A 16,793-nucleotide genomic window follows, 5' to 3' on the forward strand; every position below is an offset into this window, starting at 1 on the left:
GAAAGCTGTATGGAAATTTTAGGACACTTTTTTTCTCCTATAAGGATGAAAAGAGCTCGCGATTCTGACTAGAAATAACACAAAAGTGGCAAAAAATGTCACAATAATAGAAATGGCAAAAAAATAAAAGAAACGCTCTAATAAGACACTAAAATTGATGGAATACTTCATCATAACAAGGTCAAGGTTCATCGAAGTATTTTTAAATAATTTCTAACCCACATGAGTCCCTCCTTACTTAATATATTATGATGCCTAATTTCAGCTTGATTTGGTATAAACTTATGGTTCTATCATTTTCAGTGAATGCGTGGCACTCCAAGATCCCTACTGCGCCTGGGACAAGCAGGCGGGACGGTGTCGTGCCAACTCTCATGGTGTTAGTCGGTGGCTAGACGAGAATTCTTTCTACCAAAGCGTCAGCACTGGCAGCCACGCCGCTTGTCCGCACAGTAAGTATAAGAACTGTTTGTATTTTCACTCATTAATTTCTGAGACTTTGAATACATTTGGAATTGGACCACTATACCACTCTGACATCGGACGCGATCAGCTGGCTGCGTTGCCTGAATGTGGTTATTGTCGTTACTGTAATTTAGACCATTTTCAATTGAAACACAGTTGTATTTCTTTAGATTCTCTCGAATTCAAAATAAAAGTTGTTATATCGTGTTTAAATAAATATGAGGCTCTGGTTAAAATTATAGTGTTTCATCTATGCTATGTTTCAGGTGGCAAAGATGCCAGTGCAGTAGGAGGTCTGAGTTCCGGTCTCTACGACGATGCTAGAGGCGAAACCAAAGGCGAGGTCATCAACATTGTACAAGACAAAGAGGGGAAAGGAAATAACAATAACGAAGGTAAGGAACGTTTCGTCACATTTGCTTGTATACTGGGCCATGCAATATCATCCCATTGGCCCATATTACTTTATGAAACCAAACTAGTGTTTTCCATGTGGCATCACTACAATTTCACTACTAAGGTACATCTGAAGAAAACATTTTTTTAAATAATTACACATATTAGGTACTCATAATTCGCTATATCGCTTAACTCAAGAAACTTTCGTACGATAAAGTGCTTATTATTTACTTACTTAGAAACACGATAATGAGATGAAAACATAATAGTACTTACACAGTATCTTCATTGTTTTGAAAACTAATACTTAATTGAAGTCCAAAGTATGACGTTACAATTTATCCATCTACCATGACCCCAGGTCCTGAAGTCCTCGCCGCTGACCCGCCTCCCGCGGCCTACTCCGTGGAGACACTGGCGCTGGCCGTGGCCGCCGGAGCCCTGGCCGCGCTGGGCGCCGGCTTCGCGGCCGGCTACATCTGCGGCCGCCGCTGCAAGAAGGACGAGGACGACAACATGCCGTACCCCGACACCGAGTACGAGTACTTCGAGCAGAGGCAGAATATTAATAGGTGAGTTATCTGAATCTTTAACCTATTTATCGTAACTTTCTTATGTTTTAGCGGGTTTAAATGCAGTTCCTTACGCAGATCCTTTATGACGTTAAAACCATTCTGGTTTAATGTGTTATACTGATATAGCTCTTATTCTTAGTCTCTGCGGTTTTATCGCCAATATCGAGTAGGGAAGGCGGTTCTATCGTCGTCTTCGTCAAAGGACTGATCCTCAATAACATCAACTTAATATTTGTTAAATTATCATATTTATCATATTCTAAAAAGCATCACTATTACAAATAGGTACAGTAAATCCCATGTTTCTCAAATGATCAAACCGATACTACTGGTATCCGCTCCTCTTTAGCCATGAATGGACGACGCCACTTTTCTGTCCTTATCTTTCTATCAAGCCAACGCTTACCTTTAACCATCAAAGATGTCAACTGACACGCGCGGTTACCTCACAATATCAACCTTCGTGCGTTCCGATGTAGTGGGTGCGCTACGCGTACACTCACACTTCCTTAATTTAACTCTATATAAGCTCTTACATTATGTTATTCAAGACATTATAGATCGATACACCAAGCAAGTAGTTTCATTCAACGTCTCACCTCACATGGCGACCCTGCCAGGATCCATACACTGACAAGGTTGACGATGACGCGCCGCGAACAATAGACATGGCGTTCAAATGATGCTTAGTAAGTTAATACTCACCGTGAATTTTTTTCACAGGATCCAAGCCGAACCCAAGCTCCTCCAACAAGTGGAAGAAGTGACATACGCGGAGCCAGTGCTAGCGCCGCAGCCGAAGCCGGCGTCGCCGCGCGCCACGCTGCGCAAACACCCGCCGTACCATCCACACCACGAGACGCTCTTCCAGTTCCAACCGGACGCCTACCGACGTGACAACTTCGGCACGCTGCGATCGCATCAGGTCAATGTCAGTTGTGTTTTTTTCTCTATCGCATGGCTTTTAGTAGGTAGCACTTGTTTTAATCAAAGTAATCATGAACACGGATGTGGCACAGCCTCGCTTTCAAGCAACTTTCAAGCGTTCCATTTACTTTTTAAGAATCCGCGAGGCATATACAATAAAACTAAGTTTTAGTTTGATTTTATGGTCCATAAATTATGGATTACTAGTGGATATGGGTACTATTTACATGAAAAATTTTGAATTACAATACTAATACTTCCCCATAATTGCTAATGATTGCATCGATTTACGAGTAACTACTAGAATCCTTAGAAAATTGTAGATTATAAAGATTTCAATCTAAAGTGAATCACCAACCATAGGCTTGCTTCAAATTTGCATGCAAATTCTAAATGTTCTTGAGACCTCATTAATCGTAATATGTAATTAATTACTATTCATAATCATTCATTAATCATAACCATTGCTTATACCTTTTCATTGTGTAAGAATATTGGCAAATTAATTATTCGTTGAAAATATTGAAAGTTCTTCGTTTTCAAGTTCATAACTTCATTCATAACTTTGAACTAGTAAAAGTAACAAATATTGAATTCGCGAATATTCTTTACTTTCTTATAAAGGTGGTATTGATGGCACACTATCTGTATTTTTTTTCCTGATATTTAATAGTGATTCATATTGTGATTTCAACGAAGTTGAAATTGCAATTTCAATATCTCATTTGAACAATCATTGTTCAATGCAAGATGGAACCGTACAATACCACCTAAGGTCATTTTTCAAACGTTTTAATTGCTCTATTCCCGTGTCAGTATGGATGAATTCCTCAACTCTTTTTCTACTGGCATTTCATTAAGGGTCGGTGATCACACTTCCACAAAGGTCACAAAACGAATACGCGTCTTAACCAATAAATGGCTCGGCGTTAGCGTCGATCGTGCACGCTAGTAGCGTGCGTATGCGTCCATTTGGAAATAAGTGCACGGGAATGAAGCATACAAATGCTCGAAAAATAATCGTCATTGCATTTGTCATTCATCCACTAACATTTCACTCCATTCATTAACCCATGACGGCGTCACGTCAGTTAACGCAGGCATGTGACCGCAGGGCGACGGCTACCGGCGCGGCAACGACAACGGCTTCTCGACCACGCGCTCCGTGAAGAAGGTGTACCTCTGAGAAACGAGCGGGGCGGACGCGCGCGACCAGATGCACCATCACAAGCATAATACGCACCACCACCATACGTTGGGTAAGTTTATGGATGGGTCTTTAACACTACCTACTCCTAGTAAGGTGTATCTCTGAGAAACTAGCGGGGCAGACGCGCGCGACCAGATGCACCATCACAAGCATAATACAATACAATAAAGCAATAGGTCGTTTTACATCATTATTCGCTACGTGAAGGTCAGCTTATGGTAAGGTAAGGTCTCTTTGTGTTGGAAGGTCAGATGGAGATGTTTCTGCAAAAATGCCTTAGAACCACCCCACACTAGCGTCTTTGGAACGTCGGCGTCTAGTCGGCGCTATGGAAAATGGCTTCGGACAGGATCCATGAAGTTGACTACACACCGACGCTCGGGAGACGCTAGTCTAGGGTGGATTAGTTAGCAAGGGGCTTTGTGTACCAAAGCAGGAGCTGAAGATGTTTCAGGAAGATGGGAAGGTAACGTTTCGCTTCGTTTCCAGTGTCGCAGCGCAGCAGCGGGTCCGGGTCGGCGACCGGCAGCGGCGGCGGCTCGAGCTCGTCGCCGTCGCCGCCGTCGTCGTCGCCGTCGCCGTCGGGCGAGCGGCCGCCCACGCCGCCGCCGCCCGCGCCGCAGCCCTGCGCCTACATCTACCGCAACTAGCGCGCCGCCTCGCCGCCACGCCCGCCCCCGCCGGGCCCTACAGTCCACCTAAAGTGAAGTGAGAACGTTCCCGACTCTAATTGTTAGACCTCTTTTGTTATCGCTGAAGTGAAAGCGCCGCCCGGTGACGGACTTTTCTTCCGGATTAAATACGTACTGGTGATGACCCACATTCTAAAGTTTCGATCGGAAGTGTGACAAAAATAATGTATTTTTTTTAAGACGGGATTATCGATTGGTAAAATTAAGATGAGTAATGTAACAAATTGTAGATTCTCTAGTTATAGTTTACTAATAATTTAGGCGAAGATATAAGTTTTTGTTGATAATGTTGATGACTAGTTAATGTGAAATTGTGCGTGTCATTGCAGATTTTGGTTTACTTTAAGTCTGTATAATGGGCAACAAAAATATCTAGTCTACCACCTACTCAAATATCTTGATACGGATTTTATTGTCAGTGAAATTGAGACGATGCCAAGATTTTTTGTAATAATTAACAGCGTAGATATTTCTGCTGCAACTAAAGACGTATCTGTTGGACAAGTTTCTGTCAGTAGCTTAAAAAAATATGCAATGATTCCGCAAGTCGCTTTTTACGTAACTACGTATTTGTAGCGGTACGTCAATAAGTATAGGGAGGGCGTTGTCTCATTCTGGAGTTCTAGCGATACTACTAGAGTAAACGATGATTATAACGTATAGTTGAAACACAAAATATGATATAAATTATATTACCGTGTATAAACGATATGTAAAGTTCTGAAACTTATTCATTCATTAAAGTGCTTCTTATGGGTGTATTTAGATGATTATTGGATCGTTTTGATAATTAAATATTCGATAATGTTATAGATTTAGTGATGTATACATAGGTACCTACATAGCGTTAAGGGGCACAGTGCTGCCGCATGCCAATTTAGATTGTTGGTGCGTCGAAGTAAGTTACATCCTGTAACTGTGATCATTCTGTACATACATTCTGTTACCACTTCTCAATTTGTAGTCTACGGATCGTGTGTACATTTAAATTTCCAGAAAAGTGGGCCAAACTATTAAGCATTCTTGACAATTTCTTGCTGCTAAATTAAACCACCGAAGGGCTGAACAGACAGAGTAACAACTGAGACAGCTTCATACAACCGTAGGTACATATGCGCTACGTGGTCACTGACAATGACTGCTTGTCGAAGATTTGTCTTGGAAACGCTTGTATGGCGAGAGTAGTATGTACCTAATGTGAACTCTCAGTACTCCGTTGGTTTACTCCTCTGTGCGAATACTTAGGTACGATGTTTGAAAACGCTTAATATTAACGTTTTCGCGTACAGTCGACGTCAAAGATATGTTACATTTTTTGCCTTATTACAAAGGAGTAAGGTGTAAAATTGTAAACATCCTTAACGTCGACTGTACCATATTGGAACCCGCATTAGTGTTCAGATCATCTTCGCTCATTGTTGACAATTGAATGTATGTAAAAAAATGTCAATTCTATTTGTAATGACTTAGTGCCTAAGTATGTGGCAGGATTGTAATTGATATTACATGACTCAGATTTCCTTTGAACTGATGTTAGAATGAGATAGACGCATTAGAGTAGCGGTTACAATAGAAGGTTGAGGCGTGGAGACCGCAGTGTTACGTAGATATTTTTATACGCCATAAATAATTATAGAGGCATTCTCAAGATGGCCTTGTTCATACCTACTCATGAATATCCGCATTTGGACTTAATAATTTGACATTTTCTATATATAAGCAGAGACAAGTAAACAGTAAGGCATGGTAGTCTGCATACAAAGTTGCGTTCCTCCAAAACAAAGTTTCATTTGATACCGTCCGTACACTGTAAGAGTCTCTTGCCATATATTTTGTTGTCCCCATATATGATACTGTTATTACACCACTTAATACTCCTTAAATTAAATAAGTTTCATAAGATAGCGTTCTAACATTCCTAGATGACATCCTTAATATACTGAGATTTCTTATAGTGGCGCCATCTAGTGTAACTCTGAAGAAATCGCAACTTTGTGTTGAGATTAGCATTCTTTATGTTTACTTGTCTGTGATGTGAAACGTTTGAGTATTCCACTTGGCGCTTGCAACGACAGTTCATTGAGAATATTGAGATCTCTAAACATTTTTTAGGGAAATCGTTACGAGAAACAAGTAGACTACACTCTTTATTATACCAAAGATGCCATGAGTTGTATTATACGTAGAATAGTGGTTTATTTATACTAATGTAACCAACATTACATTCAATTACTGATAACGTTGATTTGTGCTGTCTAGGGAAATGGGGCCTTAACGCAACTTGCGAGAAACTTACCACAAAGTGCACTATGGTCCCTTTCTCCAGAGTATGACACGTTTACATATTTTGTAAATGTACTGCCGATTAGTGTCAACTATGAATTCATATATAATTATTTAAGTTTAGTTTACCAAAGTCAACGCACAGTTAGATTTATTGTTAATTTAACATGTGTTAAGTGAATAGATGCTTTACACTGCCAGTCTTGTTTGTTTATGTTTACGGACTTTGGAAATGGTAACCTGTAGCGAAAGTACACAAACTAACGACAAAATAGCGCTACACATCCCTATTTTATTAAGCTACAAATTTCCATTTTTCAACTTCATACTGGCAACACTTGTCAATTCGCATTTCGATTGGTCATGCGTGTGTCAATCATACGAATGTTGCCAGTTTAGAGTTATAAAGTTGCTAATGGTTTTCTTGTATTAATACCATTTATTTAGACATCGAAGCAATTAATTGTTATTCTGGCTATCATTTTTACAGTCCGTATACCTACTCTGTATTTCGAAACCCATACGTAAGCGAGGCTAGTACATGTATATAGCGAGTTCTGTAATTTAAATTAGTTTTCGTCGAGTAAATAAAATAAGCGTTAGGGTTTAAGTGCAAGAAAATTTTTGAAGGCGAGTTGTTAAGAATTGTTTTTGTATAACTTAAAAAATATTGATGAAATGTACAATAACCATTTCTACGTTTAAATTACTGAACCACCTTTTTATACTCGTAACATTAATTGTAATCATAAACATGCCTAGAAAGTCTTTTGTAATAAGCGTAAATTATTGATTTATAATATATTGAGAATTATATTAGAGCGTATGATATCGTAGGTTATAATAGGCCGCTTAATTCTGTTTGAGACTCGAAAGCCTTAGTGTTAGAAATTGAAGACTTTTATTAAAATAAAGGACTAACTGTAATTACAGATGATTGAATTGAAAGGATACCTATCCACTACTTTTATTAAAGTATAATGTTAAGGTATAGTGCGATATGTCACGATCACAATACTCGAGTATCCATCACATAGCTACCTAAGCGTAGTTTGTAAATACATTATGCCGCAAGTTGAGTTCAATCTACCACATGGAGATTTCAACGCCTGTATTGTAATGTCCCTATGGTTTAACACCGTGACATTTTTGGAGATATGCCTATGTATTTTATCTATCATTCAAATCATTTATTAAAATACAATAAAAGCTTGCATCGCTGTAATACAAGTAGATTATATTTGCGGGTACATAATCGCTTACATTATATCTTCCTTTTTTTGTTATTGTTCAATGGAACAATTTTACAAATTAATAATTAAATATTTCCGCTACCTCTTGAAAAATGTCACGGTCCATTCGATTTTCAAATATTTCTAACCCATATCCACCCCTTTGAACCATAGACTAATTAGACAGCATCTTCATAAATTAACTCTTCGTTTTATGTTCGTAAATCAAGGACCACGATGGGACAAATTGATGGGAGAGCAGTTAATGGGAAGTGCCTATTTAAATCACTCATGTGTAGTATTTTATGGCTTACCTACTCCCGAGAACCCGGCTTCGTACGCTTCCTTAGCGTGCCTTTAGTACCTTGTTACCGGCCATTAGAAATATACATGATTGAAACTGGAACGGACGTTTACATAATAAGGGATCTGCGAAAAACTTACACCATGGCGTCAAGTTAAAACTGAAAAAAAGTATAAGGCATAAACCACGATGTTCAGTTTAGCGGGTTTTCCCCGGAAATACGGCCGTTCCGTTTCACTCCACATAGCCCCGGTACAGATAGCTCCGTTTCTATTCAATAAAATAGTTTGGAAATACACATTATACTTACCTACCACCTAATTCAACATTCAATAAGTTAAATTCTCATCAACTTTTATAAGAAATCTCAAATTGTTAACCGCATTGATTTGCTTTTTAGACACTCCATAGATTTAAGTAGGAGTTTTGTAATATAATGATAATGCAAAAACGCAAATGCAGTGATATTAAGAAATGTTACACCGTATTCGCTGCCCGTATTTATAGAGTGCAATTTTTTTATAACTAGAAAGAAATAGATTGAGAAATGATGACTTGTAAAACATAAAATGGTGAAGTTTCAGGAAATAATTTTATATGTTACAAGCATCACTTCAAATGTTATGATCATTTTCTCATTAAAATATTATTAATATGCTAAATATTTTAGCAAAGAATAAAATGTATTCCTTTTCTTTAGTAAATAAAATATTGAAACTTGAAATTGTGTCCTATTTTTGTAACCATCCCAACTTCCATCAGACGAGTTACAATAATAATTTTACTGTCACTGTTCAAGCTCAGTGCTTGCTCAGTGCAAACACAAACACGAGACTGCAGATCAAAGAATAAATTAAGCATATGGGTAAAGAGAGCCCTCTGCAGATCGTAGCTTTTAGTCACGTTAATTTATCAAAATAAAATCAAGGACATATTTATTAAAAAGTACAGCTTTATTAAAATTATTTTAAACTGGTCACTCGCGTATTAAGTCGAATAAAAGCTCTACAGGGGGCCGATTTTTGAATTTCGATCGCTCCATTTCGTCACTCGTAAATCGGTGGAAAACGGCGAAATATAAATTTTTGAAATACGAGCGCTCGATTTTTGGAATCTAGTGGTATTGACCACTAGATTTCAATAATATTAGTAGAATTTAAATGCCTAGTAGTGGAGATATTATTTAACGAAATACACGAAATCGAGCGCTAGAAATTCAAAAATCGCCCCCCAGGTTTCGATCCAATTTTCGAGGATCTTCTTCACGGAGAAATAAAGGCATTTAATGCTTACAACGCCATCTATTTTTAACCCTCGGAGAGTTGTTATATCTTAAGGCCCCAGTACACAATGGGCCATCGCCGGCCACTCCAAGGGACGCATTTATTCGTTAGAGGGAGCAAGTGATATTGCTATCTCATTCTACCGCATGGCTGCGTCCCTTGGAATGGCCGGCGATGGCCCATTGTGTACTGGGGCCTTAACGCACGGCGCATGTCGAGGCGAGGGTTAAGGCCGTAACACACTATCGCACCGCACCAAGGTCATTGTGCGACGCACCGATAAGTAAGAGCGAGAAAGAGATATCACTTTCTCGCTCTTACTTATGGGTGCGTCGCAAAATGACTGAATGAATGAATGATGAATGACTGTGATGAATGTTAAGTAGCTAACACACTATCGCACCGCACCAAGATCATTGTGGGACGCACTCCTAAGTAAGAGGGAGACAGCGATATCTCTTTCTCCCTCTTACTTATGGGTGCGTCCCACAATGACCTTGGTGCGGTGCGATAGTGTGTTAGCTACTTTAAAGCCGCACGGTCATAGACTAGGAATCCTCTAGACCGAGCTTAGAGCAATTATTTCATGCAACCGATGATGCCAAAAATGCGGGAGTGCGCGGGACCAGATGAGCGAAGTCCCGTGCCGTGATTGGTCCGTTCAAAGACACGGACGTCACACAAAGACACTTTCGACTCGAACATGGAGTAAAATTACCGTATGCGTGGCAGAGGGGGTAGCTCGACTATGCTCAGTCTGGACGCGCAGTAGTCTGTTACTGCTACAAGTGCGAACAACATGCACCAGTCACTGGTCTGCGCCGACGGCATCTCATCAATACGAGTATTTAAGCAAAAAGATGTCGTTGTTCGCGATCTTACCTTAATCAGTAGGGGGTATTACTGCAATGTTCTGCCGCCAGAGTGCAGCACTAGCGCCTATCGTAAACCATAGAGTAATTTATACGTACTGTGCCTTAAACTGTTTTTTAATAAAACGGTATCCAGACAGGATGATCAAATCGACCGATTTGATCAGAAATGAAATTCAATCTCCAATTTAATCACCAATTATAGATTTATGGTGATATTAGAGCCCTCTAAATTGAAAAAATGCCCCAGAACGAAAATACCGGCGTCACAAATTGGTATTTTTGCATCCGCATCTCATTTTATCTATAATATCGGTCATTATCGGCGGTTGAATTCGGCGAGCCAAATTGGCGTTTGCGTCCGCACGTCCTGATTCGATCGGGCAATTTAATCAGATTGATGAAAAATTGACTAGTCTGGATACGCCTTAAGTTTTCATAGACATTAAAAGCGTTAACAGACTATCGCACCGCGTGGTGCGGTGCGGAGCATTTATCGATAGTGTGTAAGCTTCCATCGCACATAATTCTAATCGCACTAATCGACGAACTATGCATGCTTGTGGTACACTTTACGGAAAAACTACTGCACTGTTAGGTTTGAAATTTAACATAGTAATTTAAATTCATGTCTAGATGTGTTATCAAACATAAAAATATCATTTTATAAACCTAAAAAAATAAAATAAAGTAATAACACTTTGTATTACTACTAGCGCAATCTGTTGGCAAAATGATGAATTAACATTCGTGCTAATGTTAATTATTTCTTCTCTAACAGATGGCGTTAGTAATAAATAAATAAATAAATATTGGACATTCTTATACAAATTGACTAAGTAAGAAGGCTTGTGTTGTGGGTATTCAGACAATACGATACCTATGTGGAGTTTTCAAGTTCAATAATGTCGATGGCGCTTACACCATTAACAACGATGAATACCAAAGTGGGTACAATTCTGGATTCAACCCACCTCGCTTCACTTGGTTTGATTCCCATTTTAGCAATTAAGTTTTTGTGAATACCTACTAGAACAATCAATATCTTGCTGTATATTTACTGCGGAGGTCAATTTACTCGTATGTTTTGTGACGCTGACGATGTGATGATCAGTCGTGTTGTGTTAACAAACTTAAATCGGGTATTTTCAGTTCGAGATACAGTTTTGGCGCCATTAATTTATTACGTAAGACGAGTTTGGGGTGGAGGGGGGTCGAACATATCTTATTTTTTCTTACAAGGGGGTGGGAGGGGATTTTCATAGTTCTTAAGTAAGATCACAAAGATGCGATATTTTTTTTTATTTCTATGAAATGATGACGTTTAAAATAATACTTCCACACTCTATGCTATCAAACACGGTGCAGAGTTAGCTTAAACGAGCTCAAGTACCTTTGTACAGGTACAAATAAACATTCATAAAAATATTTTTTTGAAAATAAATTATATTGGTGGGAGGGGGACGGGGTCAGCCTATTCTTATTATTTCTTACATAGGGGAGGGAGGGGGTCAAAAGCTGGCAAAAATTGTCTTACGTAATTAATGAATGGCGCCTTTAGTGTTACTATTGCTTGGAACTGCTAAAATTATAAATAAAGATAAGCATAATTAATACAAACTTCAGTGACTTAGGGCCGTTACAGACGGACTACAACCCGACTGCAACTTGTACGAGTATGGGAACTGCACGCCAATCGAAACGTCGGCGTGCAGTTCACCAAAATGACCCAGTACCCTGGCAGTACCTTGTGGAACTCAGGTTTGGTGTAACAAAGGCACATTATGGTTTGGTCATCCGACTCATCTTGATAAGCACTTAGGAGAGTAGTACCCAAGATAGAGCCAATGCCGAACCCTGGCAGTACCTAGTGGAGCTCGGGTTTGATGCAACATACATAGACACACGCTGTTTTGGATATCCGACTCGTCATGATGATCACTGGGTAGATCAGTACTTTCAGTACCCAAGATAGAGCTGATGCTGAACCCTGGCTGTACCTAGTGGAACTCGATCAGGTTTGATGCAACATAGACACACGCTATTTTTGACATCTGACTCGTCATGATGAGCACTTGGGAGAACAGTACCCAAGATAGAACTCATGCTGAACCCTGGCAGTACCTAGTGGAACTCAGGTTTGTTGCAACATAGGCACACGCTGTTTTGGCCATCCGACTCGTCTTGATGAGCACTTAGGAGATTAGTACCCAAGATAGAGCTGATGCTAAACCCTGGCTGTACCTAGTGGAACTCAGGTTTGGTGCAACATAGGCACACGCTGTTTTGGTCATCTGACACGTCTTAATGAGAACTTGGAGGAGCAGTACCCAAGATAGAGCTGATGCTGGACCCTGGCTGTACCTAGTGGAACTGTGTGTGTTAGTTTATGTGCGGAGCAGCGTGATTACCGCCAGTAGGTGTCCAGACGGGATAGTTTTTCGATCAATTGTGTGGAGTGGACGCAAAAATAAATTCAAGGACAATTCAAAGCCAGTTGGGTTCCTTACAAAAAGTACTGGGCGGCCGTGTAGGATGTAATAAGCACTTATGAAATTGTATATTACGTGTGGATGATATTGGCAATTTGATTTTGTCGTCTGGACACGTTTTTAAAGGACAAAGTAAAAGCTGTAACAGACAGGGCCCAGTTTTATAAAGTTACAAGTTACAGGTTACAAGAGTACAGGCTACAGGCACCTGTAATGCACTGTGAACGGCTACAGGTGTTTTATAAATACACATAGATAATTACAGTTGTAAAGAACCACGGTCAATCTCGATTACATGTGAAATCTACAGGTGTGAAGGACATCACTATTTAAAAAAAAACGTCTGTCATAGATACTCTGTGCTCTACTAAATGCTGTGTAAGCTGTGTTATTGTTTGCTGTAAAATATTAATTATTGGAAAAATGCCCAGAAATTAAGGAAAAATCGAGTGGTTGAGAGCGGTGTTCGATGCCAAGGATATACTTTTCGGGCCGTTTTCAGATTCAGATTAAGTTAGATTTCATGAAATATTTACCTAATAAGTAAATAAATACTGTTTCACATTACATTATAAAATGTATCGCTTCGGTAGCGGCTCAAAGATAAGTACGCTGTGTATCGAAAATTATGAATAGTACACTTTACCATAATGTGAATGCACTATACTTAAATAAAGAGACGAATGCTAATAAATCAACGACAAATATCGGCACCAATCCTTTTCCGTTTCCTAGTAGATAAAATAAAACGATATCATCAATAAAATCAATATCAAACATATTGTCACTTTATTTCCTATTTACTATATACTTCAGATACATTAACAAAAACTGATGAGGTCAGTGCATGGAAAAATATGCATGCCCTGGCAAAATCGTTCGCGTTGGTGCCTAACAATAAAGAGTAAAGTTTAAAATCGCTCAGAAAACGAATAATTTTAATTAAAAATTAAGAATTACAGGACTCAAGACGTATGTCAGTTTTTGTTACAAGTGTACCAATCTACACTTGTAATTTACAATATTTTTATAAAACGCTTGTTCGATTATGAGTTTAAAACTATTAAACTCCCATATTTTCGTCTATGGTTGAGCTACAGGCACTTGTACCTGTAACCTGTAAAATTGTTAACACAGTACTTTTATAAAACGCAAATTGTAAAAAATGGAGCAAGTGTTGCCAGTAAACGCCTGTAAACTTGTAACTTGTAACTTTATAAAACTGGGCCCAGGCGTACCGGACAGCAACCGGTTCGGTATTACGTTAAGGTAGAAAACCTCCGCGAGCCCTTACAAAGCTCTGCTTTTTGCTAGTTAATAGCGGTGCGGTGGGCATGCACGTCGCACCAACTGACAGGTAATAATAATACTGGTGCGCTCCGCACCAATTTCCCTAGTGTGTAAGCTGCATCGCACCGTTTGACAGCTGTCATTTTCAAATTATGACAGTGGAATAATAATACTGGTGCGCTCCGTACCAATTTCCCTAGTGTGTAAGCTCCATCGCACCGATTGACAGCTGTCATTTTCAAATTATGACAGTGGGCGGCAATGTAGCCAGCCGATGAAATAACAAAAATGCGGAAGCAGTGCTTTAAAAAGACATACATTTTTTAAGATTTTCATGGAAAAAGGTGCATTATATTACCTCACGCCCTTCATCTACCTCTAAAAAAGCGGAACCACATTAATTGAAATTCAATCTTAAAGGATTCCATTGCAAAAATTCATTGAAAAACACGGAAACATGGGACACTTGGCAACACTGGCGTACGTGTGCGGCAGTCTGTATGGAGTTACAAGTAGGGCTTGCAATCCGGATAACCGTTTTATCCGAATATCCGTCCAATTTACTATCCGGATTTAGATGAGGTTGATATCCGGATAAAACGAATAATTCGAATACCATTTATGACAAAAATATCATTAAATTTTTTAATAAAACTATTTCAAAAACGTTGAAAATTATAACGTAAACGATGTCGGTTGATTTATTTATTTATTTAGATACATTTTTACGGTATAAAAACTGATTATTTAAGTATTTCTCCTTGATTGTCGTTTACTCCCTTATTTTTTTTAATATTTGGGAACAATTTTATCGTCCTAGCTCATAATTGTCCTAGCTCCGTAAAACGTACAAAGTAATTTTGAATGTACTTGTACCGTGTTCCTGTCAAACGCGCTGCGCTGCATTCTTGTTAGCGTCTGAATACGTTATTAATAACGTGCGAGAAGAACTAAAGTGGGTCCAACGGAGGAAAACTTCGTTTCATATTGAACTGCCGACCATTTGAATAAATCTGTAATGAAAGTATTGAGTAATACACTGACGTTGGAAATATAATATATATTTAAATTAAACCATCATAACATTATAACACAATAACAGATATTCCTTTCTTTTAGCGCTGTGACATTTTGACATGGAACTCTAGTCAAGATTCATAATAACATTGATAACTAACCTGCCAGTATAAATCTATACATACTCAACACGCCTCCTTAGATTTATACATAGCAACACATTAACACTAGCAACACTAATCCTCAATAATAAATTAAATAGAATTCACATTCTTTGAACAATTACTATTTTCAAACTTTATCTTGAACACGATGTATAACACGGTGTATATTATGTTACATTTAACATTTGTCTAAATTTAAAGAATTTAACATGACCTAACGATTTAGTCAGGATATCTGCTACATTATCTTCAGAATTCACTTTTATAATATCTATAACACCATTTTTAAAATTCTCATGTACATAGTGATAATGCACTTCAATGTGTTTTGAGTTTTTCGTAAAATTACCGTACTTGGCGATAATCATCGCACCTGAATTATCTTCATATATATTGACTGGATCATTGAACGTTACAAACACATCATTAAGCACACTTCGTAAAAGAATGATCTCAGTTACGGCTTCGGATAACGCAATATATTCGGCAAATGTTGAAGACTTAGTTACACTGCTTTGTTTCTTTGACTTCCAATACACAGCGTTTCCGAATAACCTTATTACAAATCCTGTGGTAGATTTTCTGTCTAAAACATCTCCGGCCCAATCGGCATCTACATAACAATCCATAATATTAGCCTTCATGTTTTGGCAATACGTGAGCTTAAGGCTCTTTGTCGCGTATAAATATTTTAAAACACGCAATGCACATTTAAAATGAGTCTCGTTGTAACTATTTTGAAACCTGCTCAAATAATTAACACAATAAGCTATATCTGGTCGAGTACCAGAACTAATATACAGCAACGCTCCTATCAAATTTCTATATTTTACATCCTCATTCAGTTCACATCTGTCAAGTTTCATATTAATCTCCATCGGTGTTTTAAACAATTTAGAATTTTCAATTTTATACTTTTTTGCTAACGACTCTATATATTTTTCTTGGCTCAAAGTTAAAATATTCGCTTTACTGTAATCATACTCAACGTCAATTCCTATATAGTTTTTAACTTTTCCCATGTCCTTCATTCTGAAATAACTACTCAATTTATTTTTTATCGTAGTAACCATTTGTTCATCTTTGCAAGCAATTAATAAATCATCTACATATACTAATATATAAACTGTTTGGTTATTATCAGTTTTCACATAGAGACACTAGTCATATTTACTTCGCCGAAACCCTAAGGTCAATATAAATTTATGAAAACATTCGTACCACGCACGTGGGCTTTCCTTTAATCCGTATAAGGACTTATATAATTTATACACTTTACCAGTATCATCGTTATAGCCTAACGGTTGCTTGACATACACTTCGGATAACACTTTACCGTTTAAAAAAGCAGTCTCTACATCCATTTGATGTACATGTAGGTTAAATTGACAACAAAATGATAAAAGTAGTTTCAAAGTTTGCATTCTAGCTACAGGTGAATATGTATCTTTGACATTATCTGTCTGTTGAAAGCCTCGTACCACTAACCTTGCTTTATAGAGATCGTTGGTTTTCTTCGTATACACCCATTTAACATCAAGTACCTTTTTGTTCTCTGGAGCATTTACCAGCGTCCAAGTATTATTCT

General features: G+C 38.3%; 1 protein-coding gene across 2 annotated transcripts in view; it reads left to right on the forward strand.

Annotated features, from left to right (window-relative positions):
• LOC134798253 (semaphorin-1A) overlaps nucleotides 1–8,811 on the forward strand; it is a 385,737-nt gene extending 376,926 nt beyond the window's left edge. Inside the window, exons 12-17 of one of the 2 annotated variants that reach the window (XM_063770644.1) lie at nucleotides 304–452; nucleotides 732–860; nucleotides 1,226–1,436; nucleotides 2,163–2,370; nucleotides 3,481–3,625; nucleotides 4,066–8,811. In XM_063770644.1, coding sequence (XP_063626714.1) covers nucleotides 304–452; nucleotides 732–860; nucleotides 1,226–1,436; nucleotides 2,163–2,370; nucleotides 3,481–3,552 — 769 coding nt within the window. In that variant the 3' untranslated portion in view covers nucleotides 3,553–3,625; nucleotides 4,066–8,811. The remainder of the gene's footprint in view (nucleotides 1–303; nucleotides 453–731; nucleotides 861–1,225; nucleotides 1,437–2,162; nucleotides 2,371–3,480; nucleotides 3,626–4,065) is intronic. The other variant, XM_063770645.1, reaches the window with a different exon arrangement.
• Nucleotides 8,812–16,793: the final 7,982 nt, after the last annotated feature.

Source organism: Cydia splendana, chromosome 16 (assembly GCF_910591565.1).
Source record: "Cydia splendana chromosome 16, ilCydSple1.2, whole genome shotgun sequence".
In the NCBI taxonomy this organism is placed as follows: domain Eukaryota; kingdom Metazoa; phylum Arthropoda; class Insecta; order Lepidoptera; family Tortricidae; genus Cydia; species Cydia splendana.